This window comes from Callionymus lyra, chromosome 1, assembly GCF_982586985.1.
Source record: "Callionymus lyra chromosome 1, fCalLyr1.hap1.1, whole genome shotgun sequence".
Taxonomy (NCBI): domain Eukaryota; kingdom Metazoa; phylum Chordata; class Actinopteri; order Syngnathiformes; family Callionymidae; genus Callionymus; species Callionymus lyra.
The window spans coordinates 24,419,960-24,446,933 of NC_141818.1; the positions used below are offsets into that span (position 1 = coordinate 24,419,960).

The window sequence follows — 26,974 nt, forward strand, 5'->3', positions numbered from 1 at the left end:
ATAAAAATTACTTACTTACTTACTTACATGATACATTGATTAATAAGTTTAAATATAATTTATTTTTTTGCTACAGGAAAAATAGATATCACAAATAGAAGTAAATATTACCACTAGGCAAATCATTAAAGTGTGTTATATCTCACTATAATCGTATTGAACATTACACAAGATACATACAAAAACAGCTATTACAGCACATCAGTTTCAGCCTTATCTGTGTCTCTCTCTAGGTTTAGACTTATATGCTTTACATAAAATATATATTTATTATCACTACTACAATTATGGGATATTGTTGTATTAGGCCAAAGAGTTCAATCAGACTGGAGAATTAAGTTTCTCAGGGTCTCTCTGCTGTGCTTAAGCGCTGTCCAGTGTGGAACCTTAGACAGGTGTGAGCCTAACCGTAACAAATCAGCTGGATTTACTATATGTGAAATCAAATTAATCACAAGGAACACCTCAAGGAAGCGTAGAGTGAAAAGAAACCTGCTGAACTTTTTCTGCTAATGTTTTCCGCTTAATCCCCGGGGGTAGTTTCACGCTGTTACTATACCTGAAAACATCTTCCCGAGGCACGACTAACCACCTGCAGTATTGTTAAATTGCTATTGAAAACCAATTCTTACAACAGTGTTTTTGATGGAAAAATACAGTGGGAAACAATGACATATTCAAGCTGTTGTTAAACAACAAATAACAGTTTGAACATTTCAATTTTAATTTATTTTCTAAATCATTAAAAAACATATTAAAATGTCAGAGCGAGATAATAGTTTAACTAAATGCATACAAATGATTTCAAAACCACTAGGTGTCGCTGCTGGAATTCTCTGAAGCAATGGACATTTTTTTACCGTGTGTTATCAAACCACCAGAAAACATGTTTTAAATACAATTGAGGTGATATGAAATGTACATCTTGAGGATCACGTTCTGCAGTCCAAAAATGTTTTGTGTGTATTCATGCAGTTTTCCTATTTTAATCGAAAAAACCATACGTTTTACTGCGCACGCGCACGCATGCGTACACCTACCGTGCGGATCGTGCAGAGACAGCGTCCTCTAGTTGCTCACCGACGTAACCGACGCCAGGTCAGGTGGATTGTCAGCTGACTGCGCCACTACCAGGAAGAAGACTGTTGAACAGTATGCACGGCATTTTACCCATTAAATTAATCTAATACAAAACCTTTTAAACGTCATTATGTTCGCCGGTGATGACGAGGACGGGGACTTCTTATCGCCCTCTTCCGGGTGAGTATTTTCACTTTTAGCGTGCAGGCTAACTGTCTCTTAGCCACTACCCACTGGGAGCTAACTTTGATCATGAATGATCTCACATTGTTTAAATGACGAGATTGCAAATTTAAAACATGATGTCTCGAACATTTTTAATTTTAATATTGCAGTTGTGAAAACGCGAAGCACTTCTATACATGTCGACCGAAAGACAAACACGATGGATTTAGTTTTTCTTTATATTGGTTTAAATTGATTTTTTACAGCTAAAAATACGAGATAAAAACAAGTCATTTGAATATACAATGTGAACATTGAAATAATAGCATTACCAAAAGCATGCTCTGTCATATTGATTTGGAAATTATTTTCGTTTTTCAATCAATTTCCCCTTAACATTCAGTTATTATATATATATTTTCCTACATTTCATGTGATGTTAAAAGGGTTGCATCCTATGTTTTTCCATCTTTTCTTACTTGTGTATATGAAATAAGTAATTCTTTCTCTACGTTATATGTAATTGCCAGATCATGAGTGTGTTTTTATGCTATTCCCAAATCTACTTTTATCATTTGGGACATTTCTGATGAGTTCATGAGAGTAAAACAAGATAAGAAGCCTGAGTGCCAGTGACTGCTGCTTGATGCTGAGGCAGTAGGGTTTGGCATCACTACCAAACTGCTTTTAAACATGTTGCATTTTTTTAAACTGCATGTTTTAAATACACCTTTGGCTCGACCATACTGTTCAAATGCATGTATAGTCAGCCTATGGGAGACAGCTTTAAACTACCTAGGCCAAACTACATTTATAATCCACTTATTAGATGGATTAAGCTGTTGTGGTTTGAATAAGATCAAACTTGGTGTTCCATCACTGCTCCTCTGGCACCTGAGATGTAAACACAAAAGTGTCAACTCATCAGGCAGACGTTCTAATAGCATCATGTATTGAATGAATGTGGTGTTTAAATAAATAGATGCTGCATTGGTCATCAAGTCTTTCAATTATATTAACATTGCAGGAGTCAAATTAATGGTATGTGTGTGTATAACCTACCGATGAGGAAGTTACATTAATACAGAATATCTTGAATTGCGTTTCTGCATAAATGCCAATAAATAAGGAAACCAACATCTTTAATCAAGTAAACATTTATTTAAAAAAAAATTAAATGTCGTTTATATTTAACATCTTGAGCAAAAGTGTTTGTCAATCTAACAATTGGTGTCATATGCCCTCTTTAGCAAAGTAGGGTACACTTTTTCCAGGAGAGATTTTTCAGCAGCTGATCATTCATGTGCATGTTTTCTGTCACACAAAAGCATTGGCAGCCGATCGGTTACAAACATACAGTCGCAGAAGTTCATCAAATGATTGCACATTTTGTCTTCTGGGGAATTATTGATTGGTATGGTATATATTGAACTCATTTGATGAATATCATTCCAATTAGAACACTGTTGTGTCTCATACAAAAACTGTACAAATGTGGTCATGGATGAGCACAGCACAGCTCCAGCGTGAAAATCGGTGTTAGGATCCTAGAGCTTCGGTTTTTAATCCATTGTCACAAACAAATCTTGGGTTTCTTTCAGTTTAATGTGTCTTTATCAAAACAGGCCTGGAACCATGTTAACGATGACTGCAAGGGCGAGCCCTGCCTGTCTTGTGTCTGGGATCCTGTATGGTTCCTAGACCTCTAACTAACCAGGTCATGGCACCACCTTGAAGTTGGAATCATTTTTTCCGCCACCACCACTGTAAGGCAACATCAGCCTTTAGCCCTAATGCAAATGCTTGATTCCCCTTGGATTATCGATGGGACAACCACAAAAAATACCATTACTTACTTGCTTACTTAATGACCTTATTTCTCAAGGTATTGGAGTCAATGTCCAAACCACCTTTGTAGATGCATCAGTGTTGCCACTGGATGAACCTTTGCCGGTCGACCTAGCAAAAAACATTATAATGGGGGACTCTATGTATGTGGCTAGCCTCACCCGGTCTGACAAGAGGTCCGTTTATAGCCTGGAATTACAACAAGATACTTGGTTTTAAAACACTGCAAACCCTTGCTGGGCTGTGTGGTTTATGACTGAGTCAGTATGAAACCGGGAGCTCAGTTTCATACTTGGATAAGGCCAAGGTTTAGCCAATCTTTTAGGTACTTTTAAAATCTTGGTGTCTTCAAAACTAATCTCCACTCATAAAGATAAAGTTTTAGACACGGTTAAATACCTGATGATTCTTGGGTATTAGGGCTGCATAAATAATCACATTTTAATTGTGATCATGATTTGGCTCCCATGATTATAGAACCCTGACATTCTCTGATGATTACATGTAAAATGTAACTTTGTTTAAACATGACTATTTTGCCTAAAATAAAAAGCTAGTACCAGAGCCAAGTCATTTTTTATAGTATTTATTAAAGGGGTTATTAGTTTCGCCTAAAATACTTGAATGTTTAAACATGAATAATAATACATTCAACAATATCTGTCAATATTATTCGGCATTCCTATTGGGTATATAATAATTATAATGGGTATAATAATCTACTAACGGAGAAAGCATGTTGTTCATGATGAAGTTAACATAAATGCTATGTTTAAGTCTTTCATTGTCATTTGATGTCGTGCCTGAAGCAGTCCAACATAGTCTGACAATCATTAATCGTATGGTACACTTTGGTTATGGCTTCCTCTAGCTAGCAGGTACCGTTTTGTAGTCAAGGCTGCATGAAAGCTACAGAAAGTTCTTAATATGCTTCACAATGTGTAATATTAGCATCTGTTTTGCTGTCCTATGTATGTATTTGAGTGATGTTGCAGTCTGGGACCTGGGGTTCCTAATTTTACCGTGCTTATTTTCTTATCGTCATGGCAATAAAGTATAAGACTAGTGTGCAATTGTGAGTGTGTTTGCACACAGCACAAACAAGCATTCTCTGTTCGCCGCTCAGTGGGAGTGTTCATGGAGAATAATTCTTCTCACATGCTACTAGTTAGAAAGTGATGTGAGGACCTGTGTCGCAGTTCTTCTTCTCTCCAAACAACTATGCTCTTTTGAAAAGGATATTGAATCTACCACATTGGTTCGAGAGTTCGGATCATTGGTGCTCCAGGACATAACAAGCCTTGGATATGCTTTAGTTTTGGCTCCCAGGTGTTAACAGAACACCCCTCCTTTTCTGCGTCTCCATCCAGGCTTTCAGCATGTCTATTTTGGGAGTTGCAAATGACTACCATTGGAAGGAGTTCCAGGGGTCAGTAAATGTGTTACCCAGGACATCATGATGGCGTTTAATTGTATTTTGTCTTGTTGTCAATATTTTTTTTGCACTCTTAATGTCATTCTTATAGAAGTATGCATCTGTACTTCTGTGTAGACTCATTGGATTTATGAGACCTGTGTTCATCTGTTACTCTATCTCCTGAATTTAAGCCACATTTTTGTAAAGCTTCATCTGGCCTGACTGGAATATAATTCACCCTAATTCAAATTTTGTAAGTGATCAGCTGTATTCGTAAAAAGTCATGTTTACTCAAAAAAATATTATTAATTTACAGAATTCGAGATAATGTATAGTCCTCTGGGAAGATTAAAAGCCTTGGTTATCTACAGTATCATACATACTAGGACTACGTTTAAACATCCCTTGATACTTCACAGCTATGGAATTTGAACTTGGATAAGGTTTTTTGATACAAATGAGTAAATAAAAGACCATTTTAAAACAGTAGTGAAAGGGGAAAGGGATGCACCCAGATCTGAATTATGCTGACCGAGTGACCTTATTGACGTGTGAATGCAATAAGAGTGTGCTTGGATGACACCCACGATGCTACAGCCTCAAATGGCAGTTATTTTGTGGCAATCTTATAGATTAATCTTCTGATTTAGCAGCACTTATTCTGTGTTGTTTTACTCATTTGGAATTTTGTCATAAAAAGTACACTTGTATATTGGCGCTTTGTTATGTTTTTCTATAGCTTATTTTGTGTGTTATCTCATTTCTTACTTTTATTATGTACTTTCACTACAAAAAAAATCCTATGTTGTTTTTACAAGTTTCTGATTAATAATTGTTTAAGAGTATATTGCACATCTGCAAAGTTTATCTTTTAACAATTGTTTTCATTCATTTGTATAAATAAAAACACTATCTATATTTTACATGTATTTATTAAAACACAATCCTCATTTAGCTATAGCATTTCAACATTTTCTCATTTGTATTTTTCCGTCCAATACTCTTTCTCACAGTATGTATAACTCAGTATTTTAAATGTTTATAATGATGATTCCTTGTTTAAGTTTTTCTTTTCTATTCATAAATCCAATCACAGGGCCAAGCTGGCCTCACTGTTCGGATTAGACCAAGCGTCTAACCACGGGAATGAGTCCTTCCAGTACACCGCCCCCAAACAGCCCCGAAAGAGCTTGACTCCGGGTGTGTGAAGACTTCAGATTCTGATGTGTCCAAAATATATTAACAAGTTTATCTTTCCTCCAGTTCCTAACATACAGAAACCACCTGCACCAGTGTCTCCAGCAGCTCCAGCAGTGCTGTTTGCCACACCAGCCCAAGTCTTTAAATAGTAAGTTAATAGTTATGTCATTGATGAAGGTATGCTGGACTCACTAGTTACTGTGAAGGTGGTAGCACAATGGATCCTTTAGTATTATATGAAACTTACATTTTAAAAATGAAATTAATAACTTTATTGAGCCAGAACAAGTGACACAATGGAAATAATTAAACCACTAGGCACACACCTACCCCACTAAATTAAGTTTTATAGTGTTTAAAGTACAAGTTCACAAGTTAATTTAAAAACATAATATTACCAAAAAATTTACTTGTAGGTACGAAGCCTACAGTAAAAAAAATGCTAAGAATTGTTGCACAGGAATGGACTATTCCCAGAATAGCTGTACCAGAAGAGGAGGAAGTGAAGTACTGTTTAAGTTTAAGACGGGTTATTGTATGTCTGACTGCAAATTAATTGTAAGTTTTGCTTTGAGTATGTGATTTGATGATCATTGATTTATAATTTACTTTATTCATATCTTAGAGTTTAAGCATACTATCTGTGGACATGTGATAAATCACTTGATGATTTTTTTCTAAAAGGTCAACAGACCGACTTTCTTTTCATACACTTGATTTCATGTCATTAATGATATCATAAATTTGAATATTTGGACATGAGAAAAAATAATCATGGAAAGTTTATGCACTTGTTTTTTTTTTAGAATCCCTTATTAGTCCCGCGAGGGGAAATTCGGTAGTGCTTTTTACAGCCATTCACACATACTGATGGGAGTAGGCTGCACACTTGTGCCAAGTTCACCATCAGGAGCAATCAGGGTAAAGTGTCTTGCTCAGGGACACAACGACACAAGCTTGTCTGGAGCTGGGATTGAACCTGCAACCTTTTGGACTGCAGCCAACCACTCTACCATCTGAGCTATGAAGTCATTTCACGTTTTTCAGAGAAATATACAGTATGTAGGTGAATATCAGTCTCTATAAACACCCAGACACGCACAACACCTGGTATCTCGTCTGTAAATAGTCATCACCACCCACATGGTTCTACAATACGGTCACATTCATGGCTCTCTGTCTTGTGTGCAGCCTTGATGGACAATATGTGAAGCAGGGCAAGCTAGGAGCTGCAATATTGGGAAACAACACCACAAAAGAGGTCTGAACTTACTAGCTTTAAAAGTGATTATTTGAGTCTCAAAGCAATAATCCTAATCTTCTGTGCAGTACAAATTGTTACTGTACCTAAGCCAGCAAAAGCCAGTGACAACTGCCAAGATTCACTCGGGCTTCATCATAACGGTGAGTTGAACACAGATCTTCTGGTAAGGATGATAAAAAATTCAGGATTGAATTTAACTTATGCTTAAATGTTTATGCAGTTGCAGTCAAACAATTACTGCACTTTCTATGATGACCAGAGACAGAACTGGTCCCTGATGTTTGATTCCGAAAAAGCTTCCTCTGACTTCTGTAAAGAGGTAAGTAATAAGATTTGCATGGTTTTTGGCATGTTTATTTATAATTGGTTTCAATTTCTTCTTTTCCATCACATTAGTTTCAGTAAACATTTATGAATATGAGGCAATAATAATAAAAAACTATTCTCCTCTCTGTTCCTTTAAAATCTCAATTGATCTACATGTAAACTGTTTGATTTCAGTTTACATTTGGGTGACTACAGTTACATTTTACGATTGTACGAGAACGATGTATTTGAAACAGAAATATTACTCCAATTGTACGATTGTGTAAAAAAATAACTTGCATAAAGGACAAGAGGTATTTATATGAAATAAGGTGTATAAATACAGTATATAAGGTGATAAAGAAATGTTGTTAAAGAGCATTACGCTCTGCAGCTGTCATCACTACACATTCAAATATTAGATTCTGTATGTTTCAGGTATGTTTGGCAAAAGCTAACAGCAGTCCTACCCTGGATGCAGTGGTGGTGCAAGACCTGAGTCTGGGAGAGGGAAAGCCGGTGGAATTGGAAGACTCTTTGGAAGTCATGTACACCGGATGGCTTCTGCAGAACCACATCATTGGACATATGTTTGATACCAACCAGAATAAGGACAAGCTACTGCGTCTCAAACTCGGAGCTGGAAAAGTTATAAAGGTTTGTGCCACAAATTCATGTTTATGCATGATGTTTCTCTCATGCACTTCAAAATGTAATCTTGTATACCATTCAATAAGCTTTATTTGGTTTAGGATGGCTGCCTTACTGAGCTGCTCAAGATACAAGTAATAAAAAATGGCCCATGCTGCTGTTCGCATGAAGTCATCTGTCACAAGAACACAGTCACAAGGGATGTCAAACATTGGTTTGCATGCTTATTTGTGTTTAACCAGGGTGGCACGTCATGTATTTCATGATCGTACACGATGTACACAAAACGACTTAATACTGGCGACAACGTGAGGGCTGTAGAGCAAAAGGTTTTGAGTAGTCTCAACTCTACATTGCTCCTACTTGCATGTCGTTCTATCCTATTTTAATGTTTAGGTCAGGTAAAAGTAACATTTTGGATTACCCTTAAAACACAAAAAGCCTTCTCCTTCCCCTTTTTGTGTAAACTGAGCAATGTACAGTATTTGTATTGTATTTGTTGTTATTTTGTCACTGTCTCAAAACATGCTGTTTTTGATAAGGGATGGGAGGATGGTATTCTGGGAATGAAAAAGTCAGGTCGTCGTCTACTAGTTATCCCCCCTGACCTTGCATACGGATCTAAAGGTTTCCCAGATCGCATACCATCCAACAGCACTTTGGTCTTTGAAACAGAGCTCAAACGGGTAACAATCAATATTAACATACCAACATTTAAAAAATGTCTACTTTTAGATATTATTGGATCCTTTTTTGATCTACTTTAGGTAAAGTTTTCAAAAGACTCTAGATATGACCTCAGCAGTGTTAGCTCCAGAGACTCTGCTACACCTTCTCCAGCCAGTGTGATGGAGACTGTGACTCCTGAGCCTCTACTACACATCAGTGCTGCTGGGGAAGGAAGAGTTGGGTGAGACTGTTTTGCTTAGCAAATATATTGCTGCATCATGCACTTCTTTCTTACATTGTCTGACTTTATCTGTAGAGAAGTTCAGATGCGCTCCAAGTCCAACTCCCTCACTGAAAAGCTGGCGGTAAGTAGCTCCTTTCCTGGATCAAGTCAACTAAATCGGGGGACTTTGTTTTATTTTCAGTTCGATTCTTCCTGTTTTTGTGAAAGTACATTTGCTATTCATGTTCATGGTGCCTGCTAATAGTTACTACTTCCTTTTTGTGGGTGTGTGCGGCCATTTACAAGCTTTTGTAGACAAACAAAATCAAGCAATAATTAAGGTGATTTAGCCACCTGTAACTCCAGAGCCTCATATTTAAAGACCTGGTCAGAGTGATTTATCACAATTACTCTTTTTCCCCCAAATTAGGCACCTGATGCTACTAAAGCCAAGTTGATCTCTAGAATGGCAAAGATGGGTCAGCCCATGTTGCCATTTCTAAGTGGAGCTAGCCAGCCAGAGTCCAGTGATTCAGAGCTTGAGGTGGGTAGATCATGTACTCCGACAAATTCAATTTAAAATGAGTAATTATAACAGTTTGTCAATTTCTCTCAACAAAATGTGAAGAAGAGGAATACTATCTTTGGGAGGGGGTGATGATCCGAATTTTTAAATATATTATGGTGTCTAGTATTTGTTTTATTTAAAAAGTGTGTTCTCAAAATTGTAACAAATCACTGCTTCAAAGGAAATCGCGTATTTAAATATGCACTGATTTGTCTTTTCAACTTTTGATTTTTTTTTTCTGGTGGTATCAACCTCTGGTCAATCAGGTGTTAAATCAAAACAAATAAGCATGTATTAGGTCAGGAATGACTAAATGCGCATTTGCCCTTCATTATATCCCACATTAATAATTATTTTTTCCAAACCCGGACTTTGTTGATGTGATTTGATCCATGAATATAGAAGAAATGTTATTTTGTGTTTTCTACCATGTGGTTTAATACAAAGTTATCTGCAGGACACTGGTAGTCGAAACAAGGGAGTACCTGCTGCTCCATCCCCAATGCCCATTTCTACTGCTGCCCCCTTGTCAGTCCATGGTAAGCTAAAGCCACATCCACTCTTTTGTCTTGTCCCATCTCAGTAAAACAGTCCTTTTGTCCTTAAGCACATCCATACCCTCACACCATTCCGGCCTCACTGCCTTCCATCAGCAACTTTGCTCCACCCCCTGCTCTGTCTGGCACTGCACACGCCTTTCAGGTAGCTCACTTCACATCTTCCACTGACCTAATGATGAGCTGAGCCTAATGTTTCATATCTGTTTCATAGCCTTACTTGTACACCCAGAACTCAGTGGCTTCCAGTCAGCTGCAGCCACACAGCCACTTGTATCCTGCACATTCTGTTTCTTACATGGGTAAGTCTGGAGTACAGATGGAGCACAGTAACTGTTGTGGATGTCGTCTGACTCTGTGGTTCTGTCCCAGGCTCAGGTGACATGAGTTCCTTTCTGATGACTGAGGCCCGTCAGCACAACACAGAGGTCCGACTCGCTGTGGGAAAAGTTGCAGACAAAGTAGATCATCTCACCTCAAAGGTATAGTGCATGGGTTGCCAAACTATACTTTGTCATGTCCTAAAAAACGCTCAAAATCTATGATGTATTTTTATTATTACTTTAATAATTCCTGCTTTGTTTGTGTCTGTAAATCCAGTTTTTAAAGAAAAAAAGCACTGTATGTGAAGTTTGCTAATGGACAGCTGGTATCTTCTTTTTAAAGTATTAAACATGTTGTTAACTTTTTAACAGATAGATGAGCTGCAAAAGCAGGGAAACGTCTCTATGGCGATGTCAGGGATGTCAATGGAAACGTCCATGATCATGCACAACATCCAAAGGATCATCCAGGTCAGCTCGCTATTAAAGTCTAAATATCATGCAGCCATTCAATGTCTTCTTCTTGCAGGAGAACGAGTGTTTGAAAAAAGAAGTCTTTGAGAAAAGTAGTCGTATTGAGGAGCAGAATCATAAGATTGGTGAACTCATTGATCAAAACCAGAGGTGTGTCAACATTGCATGTTTTTCTGTCAAACAACTCTTACGTTTGCTGTTATAATCATCTCTTTGAACCACACAAACGGCTGAATATGTTCCGTGACAATTGTGAATTCGCAATACTGACAACGTATTGCAGAAACATTTTAACCAATTTTTGATGAGTGGTGGAGAAGACTGCTGATAGCTTGGCCCTGTGATTGGATAATATATAGTATATAAAATCATGTTTTTAGTTATCCTTGTTGTGTAATTCAAGAGAAAGTCATTATTCTTTATATACCTGCAGATACATGGAGCAGAGCAACCAGCTGCTAGAAAAGAGAAGTGACGCCCTCAAAACATCAAGTGAACAAAGTCAGACCAGGCTGCTTAAAGCTGAGAAGGACAAGGTCAGTATTGACTCAAACTGCTTGACCAGCACTGCGATTCCAGAGGTTTTGTTCCTTTGTTTGTGAATTGATAACAAATTAGGTTTTCAAGGTCGTGTTAAAACAGGACCAAAAATTTTTTAAGTCTTTCTTTTCTTATCTTGTTTGGCCTCAACACTTCCTGTTGTCATTAAACTGGTAAAGACAAACCGCTGGTTCAATGAGAAAATCTCTGTCTTTCACTGCTTTCTCTTCTAAGAATGCTCTGCTTCAAGACACCAGCTCAGGTCAGGTGAGACGCTGATAATGCCACTCCTATCAGACGTGGGGCAAATGGTTCCTGCAGACTCTTATTAGAAATCAAATTTCTGGCTTTATTTTACAACAACATAATGAGTTAACATTGAAACATTGAATTGTAAAGAGTCCAATGACCATTTGACCTATTTCTGATTAATTTTCGGTGTCCTTCATTTCACTGTCAGCTATCTCACTACAGGTCACCATCACCTGCATCCACTCACTCCAACCATGTGGATTTGTGTTGACCGACATCAAGAGTACCATTTTCATCTTGGTATATTCTCGTTTGAACAGATGCAGCTGACAGACGAATTGGCCTCTTCCACTGCCCGGCTGTCACAGCTGCAGCTGGAAGCTACTGCTCATCAACAAGCTGCTGCAGAGCTTCAGAGTAAACTCAACTCAGCACTGCAGGACAGTGAGGGAAGCAACCATAGAAGCACACTCCTGAAAACAGAGCTGCAAGGTTCGCATTGCCGATCTCCTCTTAACTCAATATTCTCTATAAATATTAAATAATGATAGATGTGTGTTTTTGTTTTAGAGCTTAAAGAAATTGCTGAGAAAGCTCAGACTCAATGTCGTACAGAGAAACAGAAACGCAAGCAATTTGAGCTGAAAGTCTCCAATCTTGAGGAGGAGGTGCAGGACCTAAAGACTGATAAAGAGAGTCTGGAGAAAGTCAGTTTAGATACTTTGATGTCTCTAGAAACCTGGCAAAGGCATTCATTGGTTGATTTCTCCAGGCCTTGGCAGACAGGAAGAACAAGTGGCAGGATGTGCGCCAACGCAGAGACAAAGAGGTTGAGGACCTGAGAAGAAGCCACCAGGCGGAGGTAGAAAACCTCCGATTGCAGCTTCACAAGTCCTGGACCAGTACAGATGGCGCAGCATTAGAACAGGTTACAGGTTACACAGCTTTTGGATTTGAAACATGTGAATGTTTGTAAGTGTTTTCTTCCTCTGGTCACATGCAGGCAGAGCAGGAGCAGCAGTGGAGGAGGAAGTTTGAGCAGGACTTGGCTTCAGCCAAAATGGAAGTATCTGAGTTGACTGTGCAGAGAGACACTCTGCAGGTGAAGATGACTGAGCTTCACATGAAGGTTAGCTACACACTCTTACCTATACCTATACCATCTTATGCTGGATTGTTAAAGTTTATAAGAAAGACAATTGATTTTAAGGGGTTACCTGTGGCCCCTACAATAATTGGTCAATAACTCAGCATTTCTTTTACCTTGCAGTTTACCACACAGGAGCAGCAGGCTGCAGCAGTGAAGGAGGAACTGGAGAGAAAAGTTGCTGAGCTGATGAAGAAAGTACCAGACCAGGAAACCCCAGACAATACTCAAGCAGAGGTGACCCTTTCTTTTCTTTCATAGAGTTGCCAACATTTATGCCCTTTGTTTTGTTGGTGTCCCGAGGTGTTTGGATTTTTTATATCTTCATTAGAACTGTCCAGCATGATTTTTTTTGAAGAACAACACATCGCAATGTGACTTGGGAGCAAAGCTGTAAATAAAACCTAGCTAAAGCAACAATGTTTGTGATCAACATTACACATCTTCACTAAACTGATCCAATTAAAGATCCAACATTTTCTGTTGTCCCACAGGTGAAGCGAGTGATGAACGGTGTGTTTCATTCCCTGCGGGGGGAGTTTGATCTTGGTGAAATGTATAGTGGCCAAGCTGTGCTAGGAGTCATCGTAACAACCATTAAGGTATGGGCCACAACATACAGCCGTTGTGAGTTCAAGTACTCATACGGTGAAACCAACCAGGTTGACGTGACAATGCTGCAACACATTGAGTTGTTTTCCAGTCGTGGTATTCTATTTTACAGAGAGAGCACACTCTGCCAAGCACCTTTTTTTTTATGATGTAACATCCTTGTTGTCATCATGTCAACATTCACTTTAAATCCGTCCCTCGTCATTCTAAGCTGTTCTTAACTTTTTAAACAATCGTTCTCTTGCAGTTATTTCATACTTGTTTGTTTATAAATCAGTAATATTTTCTGAATGTTCTGACTTAGAAACATTGCATGAGTTTCTGCGACTGTTAACAATGGGTGTCTTACCTGAGTTTGTGTTTACTTTAATTATATTTATGAACTGATGTACTGGAACCACCATCTTCCATCATAATTCATGAATTCATAAATTCAAAAATCTGATATTTGTGTATAAACAAGCCACTGACGAGTGTCGCAATTAAAATTAAATTAAATATCTATAAATATAAAAAACAGCATTTAGACAGAAATATTGATTAAACTATTGATACCTTCATATCTTTTATTTCTTCTTTTTTATATTCCTTATCCCTAATCTATCAATATAATTAATTGCTGAGTATATCTATAGATGCTTTCTTTATGTAAACTCTATCTTTTCACCACACAAGATGTGTTTAAAATACAATTTTTTTTTTTTTTAATTGACAACACAGTCAGGTCTCCTATAGATACCAATACAATATTTTAACATTGCTTTTTTATCTACTTCTATTGTTTTTATTTTAATTTCCTGCAAACCAAAAGAAAATTATTTCATTTAACAAAGACAAGTTTCCATCATTTCCAAAACTTTTTTTTTAATCTATTTTCTTCTGGTGGTATGTTTTGGTATGAGTGCTGGTTAATGAATGCATCAGACATCTATGCCTTTACAACGAGAAACCCTGCATGTCCTAAAAATATAGCCGCAAGTTATAGCAAAAACCTTTGTTATTTCCAGGGTGTATTTTTTTTACATTATTTGTTTGCCAAACAAAACGAAGGTTTTCTGTCGTTTTGATTATCTGGTTACATTTTAAGAAGTCCCTCGGTACTTCATATAAAAAGACTGTCTCTGATCCACTGTTGTAAAAAAGTTTGGTGAGCAAATGACACTCATAGACTCTATGGACAGGTTACATTGTGAAAAACATCTTTATAATAATACCCTATTAATAAATGATCATACTACATGATTAAGCCATCATTGCAGAAAATGTGAGGAAATAACATTATGTATTGATACTAGTTATCATAAAGGGATTTATGTCCTTTTTTGTTAGAGGCAATACAATGGTGAATTAAAGACCCATAATCATAATTAATACATTTTAGCTTTATGTGGTGATTCCTTTTTTCCAGAATGTAACCCTTCAGCTTCTCAGTGGCACAACAGAGACTTTACCAACAACCAATGAGAAGAGAGAGGTAACAGAGGAGACCGCAGAAAGTACGGATGAAAAACCAAACCAGCTTGACACTAATGAGAGGCAAGCAGAGCAAAGAGAAAGTCAAGTAGATGAGGAGGAGGAAGACGATGCTGAGCCACACACACTTGCTGTGGTTGAGACTGAGCAGTTTGCAGTTGTTGAAGACGACCAAGAGGCAGACCCACCAACTGGTCCAAATGCTCTACAGACACCAAGTGAACAGAAGGAACTGTCGGGAGAGGGATCTGTGAGTTCAAAGGAGAGTTTTGAGAGTGTGGACGAAGAGCCACACGATGGCGCTGCTGAGCCTTTTAAGGCCAAATCGGAAGATAGTGCTGAGGTGAAGAGTGAAGACACTGTAGAGATGCAAGGACCACTTGATCCTTCCATGGATAAACCCTTTGGACCTCCAGCCGAACCACCTCCACCACCAAACGGTGGCGGAGATGTCCCATTGGACGACACAAGGTATCCACTGGACACACATTTGATGATTGTTAACTAATTGTGCTGTTTCTCAGTCTGACAGAGGGAACTAGTGAAGAAAATGGAGTAGAGCCATTTTTCCAGAGTCCTTCTTTGCCCGCTGCAGCTGTGAGCACTGAGGTAGACGAGGAGGAGCTGGTGAGGAAGACTTAAAATGGACCCCATTTTTAACCAGTCAATCAATCAACCTTATTAATTATTCTTCTCAAAAAAGAAATGGGTTTAATAATTATGTATGTGTAAATGGGAAATCAATAATTTCTTGTCCTTGTCCAGAGCTTGAAGGGTCAACCACCTCCGGCTCCACTGTTTGGTGACGATGACGACGATGATGAAGATCTCGACTGGTTGAGTTGAGCCTGCATTCTCACTTACGATTGGTGGAAAACCCCAGGCTCCTCTACTGTTTCCTGACCCAGCGTCTCTGTGTGGATCTACTCAGCCAAAGACCAATCAGAAACATTTCCTAAAAAAATCCTTTTTCGCAGAACCTGTTTTTGGTTCTGTTTTAAACTCTACTATAGCAAACTATGTGGGACCCGCAGTATCATATTGTCATAGCTTTTAGATTTTTTTAATAAAGTTCCACTTTTTGCCTGTGTTTGTTGTGGCTGTCTTGCGCTGGACTGGTGTCTGTGATTATTTATTTATTATATCTGCTTTATTTCAGTGTCGGTGCACATACTATAGCCGACAGAGTGCAGTTCCTTAGACTGTATTTACGTGGCTCACGTGTGTCCAGAGTAGTGCAGAAGATGTATCTGACGGCTAACAATTGTATTTTGTATACATTCTTGAATTAAATCTAAATATAACTTTCTTAAATACTTTGTTTAGGATTGTTTTTTTTCTTTGTCCTTATTTCTAATTGTTTCTTGCGCTTCAACATTTTTAATCCATATTCAGGGAAGATAAACTTATTTTGTATTCTTTATACATTTTTGTGAGAGGTTTATAAATATTTTTGGGGAAATCTTAAGTTTATATCTTTTGTTTTAATCGTTTTTTCGTCATATTTTGTGTTTTGGCTCCCTGCCTTTCTGCTGGACGGCGACTCGTTCTAACAGAACTCATTCGTGATGAAATTGGTTTGCGCTAAAATCCCATCATGCTTTGCTCCTGTATTATCAAACGGGTCTCCCAGCAGCCGAGGTCGCGGCAGTGACGCCATCGACGCTACCTGCCACAGTCACCCCAGGTGTGGGGTACACTCTGAAGCGGTCACACGGCAACCATGACCTACCTGCGGAACGTAGTGGCAATGTTCGCCGTGCCTGCCTTCGGCTTCTGGTGCTGGTACGTCATTAGTCCGGGAGAAGAAGCGCGCAAGGAGAAGATTAAGGTGACGTCATTTCTTATTTAAGTTTAGAATGAACGAACACCAGTGTACATTACACACACACACACATGTCAACAGAAGGACCTAAATCACGTGGTCGGGAAGCCACTTCCGGTCAGTTTTAAAGTAGTATCAATAAATAAATATAAGCAAACTGTTTGGATATCGGTAAATAGCATTAAAATCAATGGATTTTGACACTATAATTTAATGTAACCCTTGTGTAATAAGCCTCCTCACAGTTCCAGCGCCGCATGGCATTGTGGGTCACTTCGAAAGAGACGCGAAGCAGAGTTTTACATGAAAAATCTTTTATGCATGTAACCTTGAGTTACATGCATAATATGTATGGTGTATGGTGACCTTGAGTGTCAAGAAAGGTGCCTTTAAATAAAATGTATTATTATTATTATTATTATTATTATTATTATAGGTCTTGTCCAGTACCAATGTCAAACAGATACCTTTAAACGGTGATTGAAGAATAAAATAATTTGTCAAAAAATGTAAATAAAACAGAGTAAAATAACAAAATTGTGTGGATAAGACTGTATGCATGATCTATATCTATTGAATAATGTTGAGTGTTATTTTAGACCAATTATTTAACACGAAACATTGTTCTGCTGCTGCTCCTTTTAACTTTGGGTGGTAAGTAAGTAATAGTTATTTGTAAAGAGACTTTCTAGACCAGGGTCACAAAACGCTTTAACGATCAAAAACAATATACAGCTAAAATACATGCTTTAAGAGGACAAGACACATAAGACAAACACACGAGCCCTAGAAAACCAGGGAAAAGTCTGCACAAATAAAAATGTCTTAAGATGTTTCTTAAAGGAGTCAGTAGATCCATCAAACTCAGAGGGAGAGGAAGATCGTTCCAAAGCTTAGGAGCAACAGCCTGGAAGGATTTTTCTCCTCTGGTCCAGAAGTGTGTGCACGGAACCATCAGCATCACGCGATGTGTGCCGGACTGCCATCACTAACCCAACTTACTACTTATGGTTGAGATGCTAAGAGTGACTGGGAAGTGTATGATGGACATAAAACCATATATTACTGTTGTTTGTATTTTAAGCCAATGAGGGCTAACAGAGAGGAAGCTGAGGCTTTAATAATACATAAATAAAATTATTATTTTAGGTTTATAGATATATTTTTAGAAGATAATTTGCAATTCTTACATTCTTCATTTTATTTATTCAAGGCCGAATGGAAATGATTAGATGCAATTCGTGTGAACAAAGTCTAGAACAGCCCTGGGGTCCTTTTGCAGCCCTTCCGCAGAAAAGGTTTAGAAACCCCTGATCTAGTATATTCAATTCAAAATTCTTTAAAGACTTGAAAGTAATTATGTATATAGTTTTTGAGGCTTAGTTTATTTAGTATGTTTTTTTTCCATTCAGCATTGCATCTGTTTTGAAGAGAGAACCTGCTGTTGGCTAGAAAATGCATGTAAGATTAAAAATATTGTTTTGACCCAGTGTCAGAACAGGGTAATTGTAATGTCTTGTAGCCACCATTACCACATGTGCATTCGATTAACAAATGATTTATATGAAAACGCTTCTTACGTCTTTTACCCATTGCTGCTAAAATAATAGACCTTGTACTAGATGAGTCAAAACTGTAGAAAATTAATATTAAATATTCCATCAAGCTGATTTATAGTGCGTCGTCAGGGAGGTTTACAGTGGGCTACGCTAGTCACATACACTTGACATCAGCTCCATTTCAAGTAGCTAAAAAATATTTCTTATTTTCATGTTTGATATTAGAACCATGCCATTTATTTTATGTTTTTTTTATATTTGTTATAAGCACAAGAGTCTGGTGTCCAGTTCTAGTTCTACACCAAGAAAGAAACTTCCAAGAAACCTTCTGCATAAACCCTCATGTATCAACTGTTGGGGGAGAAGTTTAAAAATGAATCGTGTTTTCCAAAGCCATGCATTTTAATGCATATATGAGCCATGTGCAGTATATATGTACTGACAGCTGATAAGGGTTATCAGACTCAAATGAAAGTAATTTTAGACTCTTCATCATGTTGTTCTTTTCACACAAATTATTTAACACTTAACATTCTGCTGAAAATGTATGAAAGTATATGGGTAAATGCCCACTAGGAGCTTTTTTTAGAAACATCTTAAGATGAAGTTTTACCAGAATAAAACTTAAAATCAGTAACTTAAAGCGAGTGATGGGGATGTGCAGATGAGATCTAATGAAGTGTGCACATTGGTAACAAACAAAAACATGTTCATATTAAATTTATTAAATTAGTTTTCTGTTCACATGCATGTTCATCAAAACAGCTCTTGCTGCGACTGGAGTTTAAATTGGAACCTTCTCAGCTACCATTTAATATAACTGGCTGACATGCAGGTGATCCCTCCTACTTTCTGCATCTACTTTGATTTCTTGACTGACGTCCCGCTTGAATGATCCCTCAAGAAGCTCGCCTATTTCCGTAGACTTGAAGCGATCAGACGCAGATCATTTAGTTCATTATACGATAAAAACAAGGCTTTAATTCCTGCACATTTCCTGATCTGTGTGAAACAGCTGTTGAAAACCTGTGATATAAAACGATCATGTGGTCATAATCAACAAGGGATGGAAATGAAAAACATACTAATGAAGTCTGTGAATGCTTTGATATCCATTAATGTAACTGCAAACATGTGTCTCTGATGTGCACAGCATGACCAGCGAGTGCCGCCAAGGGTCAGAGCAGCTCAGAAGCTTCCCGCTTCTCTGAGCTGCTCAGTGGCGGGAAGTCGCAAGTTTTCATGGTCTTTGAATTCTTAATACCTATGAACTTTGCTGTGGAAATGTATGTGCTCTTAGTACTTGAGGCCCCTGGTGTATTTTAAAGAAAATCACTCTGACACACAGTTTCAAGACTGTGGTACAAGAAGTTGTGCAGCAATGAGCTACACAGTTTCTGTGTTTTTCCATATTTGTTTTGGATTGAGCCACACATCTGTTCAGAAGTTACTTCTGTCGTCCATATATATGATCACTGATCGACAGGTGGCATTTAAAGTTGTCAGATAAAATAAACGCCATCAATCAGTGTTTTCCCACTTCCTTCTTTTTTTGCATGTTTGTCATATTTAAATGTTTCAAATGATCATACCCATTTAAATATAGACCTAATATAAAGAAAGTCAACACAAAATGCTGGATTTTATTATTAAAGGAGATAGAAAATAATCCTACCACTGCATATCTAATTTAAAAGTGTGTGTGATGTTGATACAGTTGTGGACATGTTATCTTGTTATAATAAAGAAAAAGAACAGCTGGTATTTAAAGAAGGAGGATAAGTACTCCTGTGAGTTGGTGAGGCTTAGAGGAGATGTTACCATCAGTGAGCAGAATTACGGTTTCATGCCAAGAAAGACGCAACACATGTTTGTCTTAAGGATGTCGATAGAGAAGGTCTGAAAGAATGTCTACTGTTTCCCAAGACACAAAGAATCACAAACACTGATTTAGCCAAATCTTCAGAAAATAGGACTTGTCTAGAGATTATCTGTATGGGGAAGTGGAGACAAGTCAATCTGTACTCGCCATCTGTGGCTGCATACGGTTTGTTGTTCCATTGAAGACGCTGGGCCCAGACTGTGGTCAACAGTGTGCGCACACAAAGATGTGTGTGTGTGTAGGATTATCACCCCACAAATCAGAGGATTTATGAAATTGTACAAAGGAATGCGTGTAAATATACGTAGCTCTCTGGCAAGCATGGAACCTTGTGCAAGAGATAAACAGCACGCCGTCTTTGTGATAAACAACGCAGCTGGCTGGTGCCACCAAAGACCTCGGGCTCCACAGGGAGGCCTTCCATCCAAAAGCAGACTGCCGTCTGAGCCTCTGCTCCTGCGTCCTCAGCTGCAGAACAAAAACAAATGATGAAGGTCATTTGAGCGTTCAGCCTCTGATCCAGTTAGGTGGCTCGCCTGCGTTTGCTTGTGTTATTTCATGCTCTAAAGGCTCAGCTCCAGATCTGGCCAAAGATGATTGGTCTTTGACCTCAGAGAATATGACCCTTAAAAAGACACATGTTGAATCTGCCCTTGAAGGATTACCATATTCATGTTTATCCCTTTAACCAATCATAACACTGGTGTATGTACGTGCCAATGTGCATCTTTTACTTGTAAATATATAAGACAGTTCAGCATTGGTGCTTTAATGAAATTAAAATAAGTTGACATTAATCAATTAGGATCTGTAATGAATTGATCTCATTAACCTTTTTTTTAATATCACCCTCTTTTGATCATTTACCTTCAATATTAAAGCAGATCTTAGGTTGTTCTGAAGAAAAAAAAATATGCCGTTCCAGTTATTCTTCTGTATTTGAGACTAGTCTGTGTAAGAACATTTCCTGTTCATGGTAGAAAACTACAAGGTACAAAATAGAATAACTATTAAAGGCTGTTTTTAAGATGTTACAAAGTTGAATTATGACATAGTAAATCATAATCCTTAATAAACTTTATATGAAACAAATTCTGCTCTGTCATTTCAGAACATGCCTGTGTCCAGCGCTTTGAGGACGGAGGAGATGAGGCAGAGGAACATTCTGGTGATGCAGGCTCTCAAGGCGGCTGCAGAGACTAATGACAACATCACAGCCCGGCCTAGTGGTCCAGCTCAATAGACTCTAACGCTGCACTGAGTCTTGAAGTGTACTTGCTCGCTCGTGTTAAATGTATTTTAATGACAATTTGACTGTGAATATAAAGATTAAATCTATGAACACAAAACACTTATCAGCCTTCTTTCAGGGCCAGTCACAACAGAAACCAATGGGTCGGGTGCATTCAAATTCGCTACTAATAAATTGATAAATTGACTTAATTTTTTCAAGTCGCACTTTTACTTGCATACCACTGAGAGGCGCTCGCGGACCAGACTGACCAATAGATTTTCAGTTTACACTGCATAAAGAGAAAAGTAAAAGTAGACCCAAAAATAGAGAAGCTTTTGAGGAATGTGTCGTTTAATTACACATATGTGTGTCTACATTAGTAGAAATGTGAGTAGGTGTTTCTGGAGGTAAAGTGTGGGGAACCCTGGCAGCGTGGTCTTCAGGCCTGAGGGAACCAGAAAGGGTTCGCCTCATCAGTGTCCTCGTGTCTGATGACTTGCTGTCATGTTTAGAATTGAACTAGCACACGGATCAATAAAGAGCTAGCACTCTGAATGCAGAGGTGAGTGGGCAGGAATCTGCACAGAGCTGCGAACCCTCCTCCTGAGATGTTTCAACAGTAACATGGAGCTGGCAAAGCCACTGAGCAGTATTTATTGAACGTTTCCCTGCAATCCAAAAAATGTGAAAACTTGGATATATGTGCACAGTTTGTTTTCACATTCCTCCAGCTTCAGGGGGGACGTTTTCTCTGTGCTTACCATAAATCTCTGAATGCGGGTACTTACTTCTGTCTGTGTCAGTCAAAACAAGCTTCTTGAGTGTGAATCTTAAAAAGCTATGTCAGGTATTTCACTGTTTGTCCAAATAGAGTTCTGCGATATGATGTAAGCTCTGCTCCTGTCTGTCACTGCCACAGAAGACGAGCACCGGGTAGAGCAAAATTACTATTGTGGGTTAATTTTGTCAACATATTTTCAAGAATGTGTTGACCATCTGACAGACCTGAAGAGCTTCACCTCCTCCACCAGTGAGTCGCCTGTCAATCATGCCTGAGACATCAGCCAGGTCTGGAGCATCTCCCCCACTTTTGTCATTCTTGGCAGCGGCAACAGCTCTCCTCACATTCTTCTATTTCATACTTGCTGTGTCACAGGTCCAGCACCTCCTTGGCTCTGTTGTTACAGGTCCAATAGCCTGACTATATTTCAGCACACAAAGGTCCAGAAACAGTTGGTGATTAACTTAAATGCCAAAGTCTACAGCAGCACACAGTCCGGCCCGGAGGAGATTGTAATGTGGAGGAGCACCAGGCAGGAGATGTGGAATGTAGCGTGTATACACATAAACTTGCATCTTCCTGGCTAGAGTACCGTCACATTTGTTTTTGTTTTTCTTTGTACATTACTATGGCCTGGTAGCCTCAATATTGTAAAATACAGTATATATCTATGCCACAAATGTCTGTAACTATATTATTAATTTATCTTTTATGTGTACATCACTATGGCATGGTAGCCCTAATATTGTTTAAATGGTATACAACTATGCCACATATGTTTGTAACTATATTATTTATTTAATCTTGTATTTGTACATCACTATGGCCTGGTAGCCCTAATATTGTTTAAATTGTATATATCTATGCAACATGTGTTTGTAACATTATTGTTTATTTTATTTTATCTTTTATTTGTACATCACTATAGCTTGGTAGCCTTACTATTGTTCAAATGGTATATATCTATGCCACATATGTTTGTAACTATATTATTTATTGTATTTTATATTTTCTTTCTACATTACTATGGCCTGTTAGCCCTAATATTGTAAAATACAGTATATAACTATGTCACATATGTTTGAAACTATATTATTTATTTTATTTTATCTTTTCTTTGTACATCACTATGGCTTGGTAGCCTTAATATTGTTCCAATGGTATACATCTACGCCAGATATGTTTGTAACTCTACATAAGTATTAATTTGTTTAATCTTTACTTTGTATATCATATATATATATATATATATATATATATATATATATATATATATATATATATATGTATCCATGTATGATGCGTGTGTGTGTACGCCTCAGATTTTTGTATCAATATATTATTTGTAGTGCGTTATTTATTTTTTGTTCTTCAATATGACTTAGTAGCCTTAATAAAGCATACACCCAGCCACAGATGTTTGCCTCTTTATATTACTTTAATCATATTTAACTTTTAAAAATCACCATGGCTTGGTATACTCGATTAAAAATGACGGTCATTTCACACCGGAAAACGTCATCATTCCATTTCCTGTCAAGAAACCCGGTCTTCACGCTCCAGACATGTAAGCTTCGCGTGTAGAATAAGAGAAACAATGGTGTAAGATGTCTTTAGAATACGAGTGTGTGAAGGGAGCTCAGACCAGGAGCAGCTCCAACCGTCCTGAGAGATTCTCGTGACATGCGCTGCTAGCTACATGTTGCTAAGCTAACCGTCAGCTCGCTTGAGAACAGGGCGACAACAACGATTCTCTACATATATTTACGATGACCGTTAAATTAAATCGTCATCGGATGGATTAAGCAATATTATGGGAATATGATTCTAGTCTTAAATCTGGTCAAGCTAATGGGGAGAGTCGCATAAATCCCAACATAAACCCTAATGAAATAATGACGTCATGTAACTTGATTTTATTAAAAGAAAAATGTAAATCATAGATGAAAGTAGATCTTTTTCAACAGGCAGTTGGTTTTACTCTCACGAGATGTCGTTCAAAAATTGTTAACGTATGATCAGATGATCATACATCGCAGGTGCTCCTCAAGCATGCTGGTGCATGGTGGCTCTTTATGTTCTTGTTCTTATTTTATTTTGATTTATTTTTTATTTTTCATGAAAAATTGCTGTATGTATTGGAAAAAAAACAATTTAATCAATAAAGTTTTACCTTACATCTGGGTCTTGCCTCCACAGAATGCCTAAGTCCAAGGAAGTGCTGTCCTCCACCTCTGGAAGTGACTCGGACAGTGAAGTAGAGACCAAGGTTTGGACCTAATCTTCTTTTTGCCGGGACATGTTCTTCAGGGAAAATAATGTGAAATGTCATTTGGAAGGCAAAGAGGAAGAAGACCAGCGCACCAGAGAAGTCCTCAAAGAAGCCAAAGAGTGGCGAGACCTCCAAGCCGGAGAGCTCATCAAAGTCCAGCAGTAAAGAAGGAGACAACATGTTTCAGGTCAGTGATTCTAGGAAACCAACACCATTTGTATTTATTTCAAAATATATAACGTTCTCCTGTCATGAATGTCTTCAATGTAATGTGTTTGGGTCCGGCTAATGGTTCACATGGAAACCAGTGTCTTGTAATAGTGGAGCTGTTGTTGTGTAGTGTGTTATGTAAAACTAGCTATCTGGATCTTTATGAGACAATAAACAGTTGACATCAGTAATTACATGGTCATGGAGAAATGAGAATTTGTTGCACATCTGACTGAGTTTGGGTGTACTCAGTACTACTACTACTACTACAGTACTACTACTACTACTACAGTACTACTACTAATTCACAGAATGCTGCAGAAAAATAAAGAGGATTATTTTTTGTTTAGCAAAAAGAGCGAACACATTTTACACAAACATTGGGGTGATGTAATGTCAATTTTTCAGGAAGTTGACCGTTACTCACAGAACGTTAATTATTTAATTTGTGTTTTTTTATGATGGAAAACTCAACTTATTCATCGAAGTCCATTACCTCAAAGATTTATTGTTATTGATAATGTATCACAAATACCTAAGATGAGTATCTCCTACTCTGGGGCCCAACAGAGGATGTACAATGAAGAATGAGTCACGACTGGATGTATTTGATTGAATGTTGCATTTTATAAGTGATGTATAGACAGACTTTATACTGTAGATGGAAACTCAAATTCAAAATAATATAAGTTCATTCACTGATTAGAATTTGTCAGATGGATTTATTTTTTGTCTTTCTTTAAATCGTGACTTCATTATTTGTTACAACATTCATGTTTGCATCACTGTAAGCGGTGCTCACTTTTTTTTCACAGATTGGGAAGATGCGATACGTCAGCGTCCGGGACTTCAAAGGAAAATGTCTGATCGACATCCGAGAGTACTGGATGAACCAGGATGGAGAGATGAAGCCTGGGAAAAAGGGTACCGTTTGTGTTTTCACTAACTTAATGTTGTAACTTGGTTTAACATGGCAACTCGTCAAATAAACGTGGATACATTTCCGAGACTCATTGTGTCTTTCCCTCTCAGGCATCTCCTTGAATCCTGAGCAGTGGAGCCAGCTGAAGGAGCAGATGTCCGACATAGATGACGCCGTCAAGAGATTATAGTCATTCCACTTGTTTTCTGTGTAACTTGTTGAAGAAAAAGTTTGAAGACTTTTATAAAAAAAAAAAAGAAAAGTAAAACCATTTTGTTTTCTAAGGAATTAGTTAATTTGTAGTGAGGCTCATGGTGTGTTTAGTTGTTGTATTCACTTGTTGTAGGGCGGGTGGTTTTCTTAAGCACTTGATGGTTTTTGGGTAGAAAATGTCTGTTCACAATAAAACGGAAGATCTTATTTCCTTGACCTTTGACATGTGGCACCACCAGTGTCCTTTGAAGCTTTGTTAAACAACGTAACAGCTGACTGGAACCTGTCAGGTTTGGATAATAAATTATATTCTTCAACAACCGTTTCAAATACTTTAAAGAAAATAAGATGATCAAAAGCCTGGATTCATTCATGGTTGTTTGAATACTGATGTAAATGTGTCCATTCACAACCTTAGTTTTTCTGAACTGACCCAGTTTTTGCCGAAATATTCCCAACTAGGTAATGTAAAATGTTTGTTAGTGCATAACTTGGCATTAATGCCTGGATTGTGTGAAAAGAGTCGGGGAAGGTGACTTGGGTTTTTCCAGGGGATGCCAGGAAAGCCAGGGCGCAAGCCAGCAGTTACATTTCAGCATCTTCCACCTCCAAATTGCATTTTGGCTCCTGTTCACTGATGACAACACCCATAGAAACCTACCTGATGACATCCACTGGTGGTAAGGGTTGTATTTCTTTCAAGGTATTCAACTGTAAAACCTTATAAAATTAAGTGAAAGGACCTTTTATTGGCCTGTTTCTCCACAACATTGGACCTTTAAACTTGTAAACCAGACAAGATTTTCCCGAAGCTTCAGCTCTGGGTAAAGTTCACTGCGCCTTGACTCCTGCTGGTAACTGTTTCAATAGACAGGGCTGTTTACTCGTGGATAAAGAAGAGTCGAGCACTTGTTGACATTTCCCAGACCATCTCTGTCTGCTGTGGTCAGATCACGAGAAACTTTACAAAAGTGAAGGAGACAAACCAGACCGTAAAGTTGTCACTCTTGACCGCAGCATACCTGCACTCATGCCGCCATCATGGTGGACAGATGAATTAAACGCAGGGGAATAATGTATATTGATGTAAAATGTGTTTATTGATTTCAGAAAAAGAATCAAGTATGTTCATTTTTATTTTGAAAACAATAAATTAATAATTATAAAAAAGTCACCCTTGAAACATTTGAAACCCTTTCATAAAATATGTAACAATTGTATAGTATAAACAGTGGTATGAAAAAGTTTAGGCACCCCTGTACATTGTCATGATTTTCCTTTATAAATCATTGGTTGTTTGGATAACA

General features: G+C 37.9%; 3 protein-coding genes across 5 annotated transcripts; all 3 read left to right on the forward strand.

Annotated features, from left to right (window-relative positions):
* Window positions 1-1,109: 1,109 nt before the first annotated feature.
* Window positions 1,110-16,083, forward strand: fkbp15b (FKBP prolyl isomerase family member 15b). Of its 3 annotated transcripts, XM_087798317.1 has the most exons (27): window positions 1,110-1,260; window positions 5,607-5,710; window positions 5,774-5,858; window positions 6,902-6,971; window positions 7,040-7,114; window positions 7,195-7,293; window positions 7,719-7,937; window positions 8,474-8,617; window positions 8,699-8,841; window positions 8,917-8,965; window positions 9,254-9,367; window positions 9,849-9,930; window positions 9,999-10,093; window positions 10,163-10,250; window positions 10,321-10,430; window positions 10,644-10,742; window positions 10,801-10,895; window positions 11,179-11,281; window positions 11,858-12,029; window positions 12,108-12,244; window positions 12,310-12,465; window positions 12,541-12,666; window positions 12,808-12,921; window positions 13,179-13,286; window positions 14,705-15,240; window positions 15,294-15,396; window positions 15,535-16,083. In XM_087798317.1, the coding sequence occupies exons 1-27, from the start codon at window positions 1,211-1,213 to the stop codon at window positions 15,613-15,615; spliced, it is 3,357 nt and encodes a 1,118-aa protein (XP_087654443.1). In that variant the 5' UTR covers window positions 1,110-1,210; the 3' UTR covers window positions 15,616-16,083. The 3 variants fall into 3 exon arrangements, with proteins under 3 accessions (XP_087654443.1, XP_087654444.1, XP_087654442.1); XM_087798318.1 differs by lacking the exon at window positions 9,254-9,367; XM_087798316.1 differs by lacking the exons at window positions 1,110-1,260; window positions 5,607-5,710 and having other exon boundaries at window positions 5,758-5,858.
* A 306-nt stretch (window positions 16,084-16,389) lies between these two features.
* On the forward strand, window positions 16,390-21,478 carry uqcc3 (ubiquinol-cytochrome c reductase complex assembly factor 3). The gene is made up of 2 exons (XM_087810348.1): window positions 16,390-16,600; window positions 21,147-21,478. The coding sequence occupies exons 1-2, from the start codon at window positions 16,493-16,495 to the stop codon at window positions 21,276-21,278; spliced, it is 240 nt and encodes a 79-aa protein (XP_087666474.1). The 5' UTR covers window positions 16,390-16,492; the 3' UTR covers window positions 21,279-21,478.
* Window positions 21,479-23,536: 2,058 nt separating this feature from the next.
* On the forward strand, window positions 23,537-25,987 carry sub1b (SUB1 regulator of transcription b). Its single transcript, XM_087810443.1, has 5 exons — window positions 23,537-23,617; window positions 24,250-24,319; window positions 24,390-24,509; window positions 25,348-25,456; window positions 25,565-25,987. The coding sequence occupies exons 2-5, from the start codon at window positions 24,251-24,253 to the stop codon at window positions 25,642-25,644; spliced, it is 378 nt and encodes a 125-aa protein (XP_087666569.1). The 5' UTR covers window positions 23,537-23,617; window position 24,250; the 3' UTR covers window positions 25,645-25,987.
* Window positions 25,988-26,974: the final 987 nt, after the last annotated feature.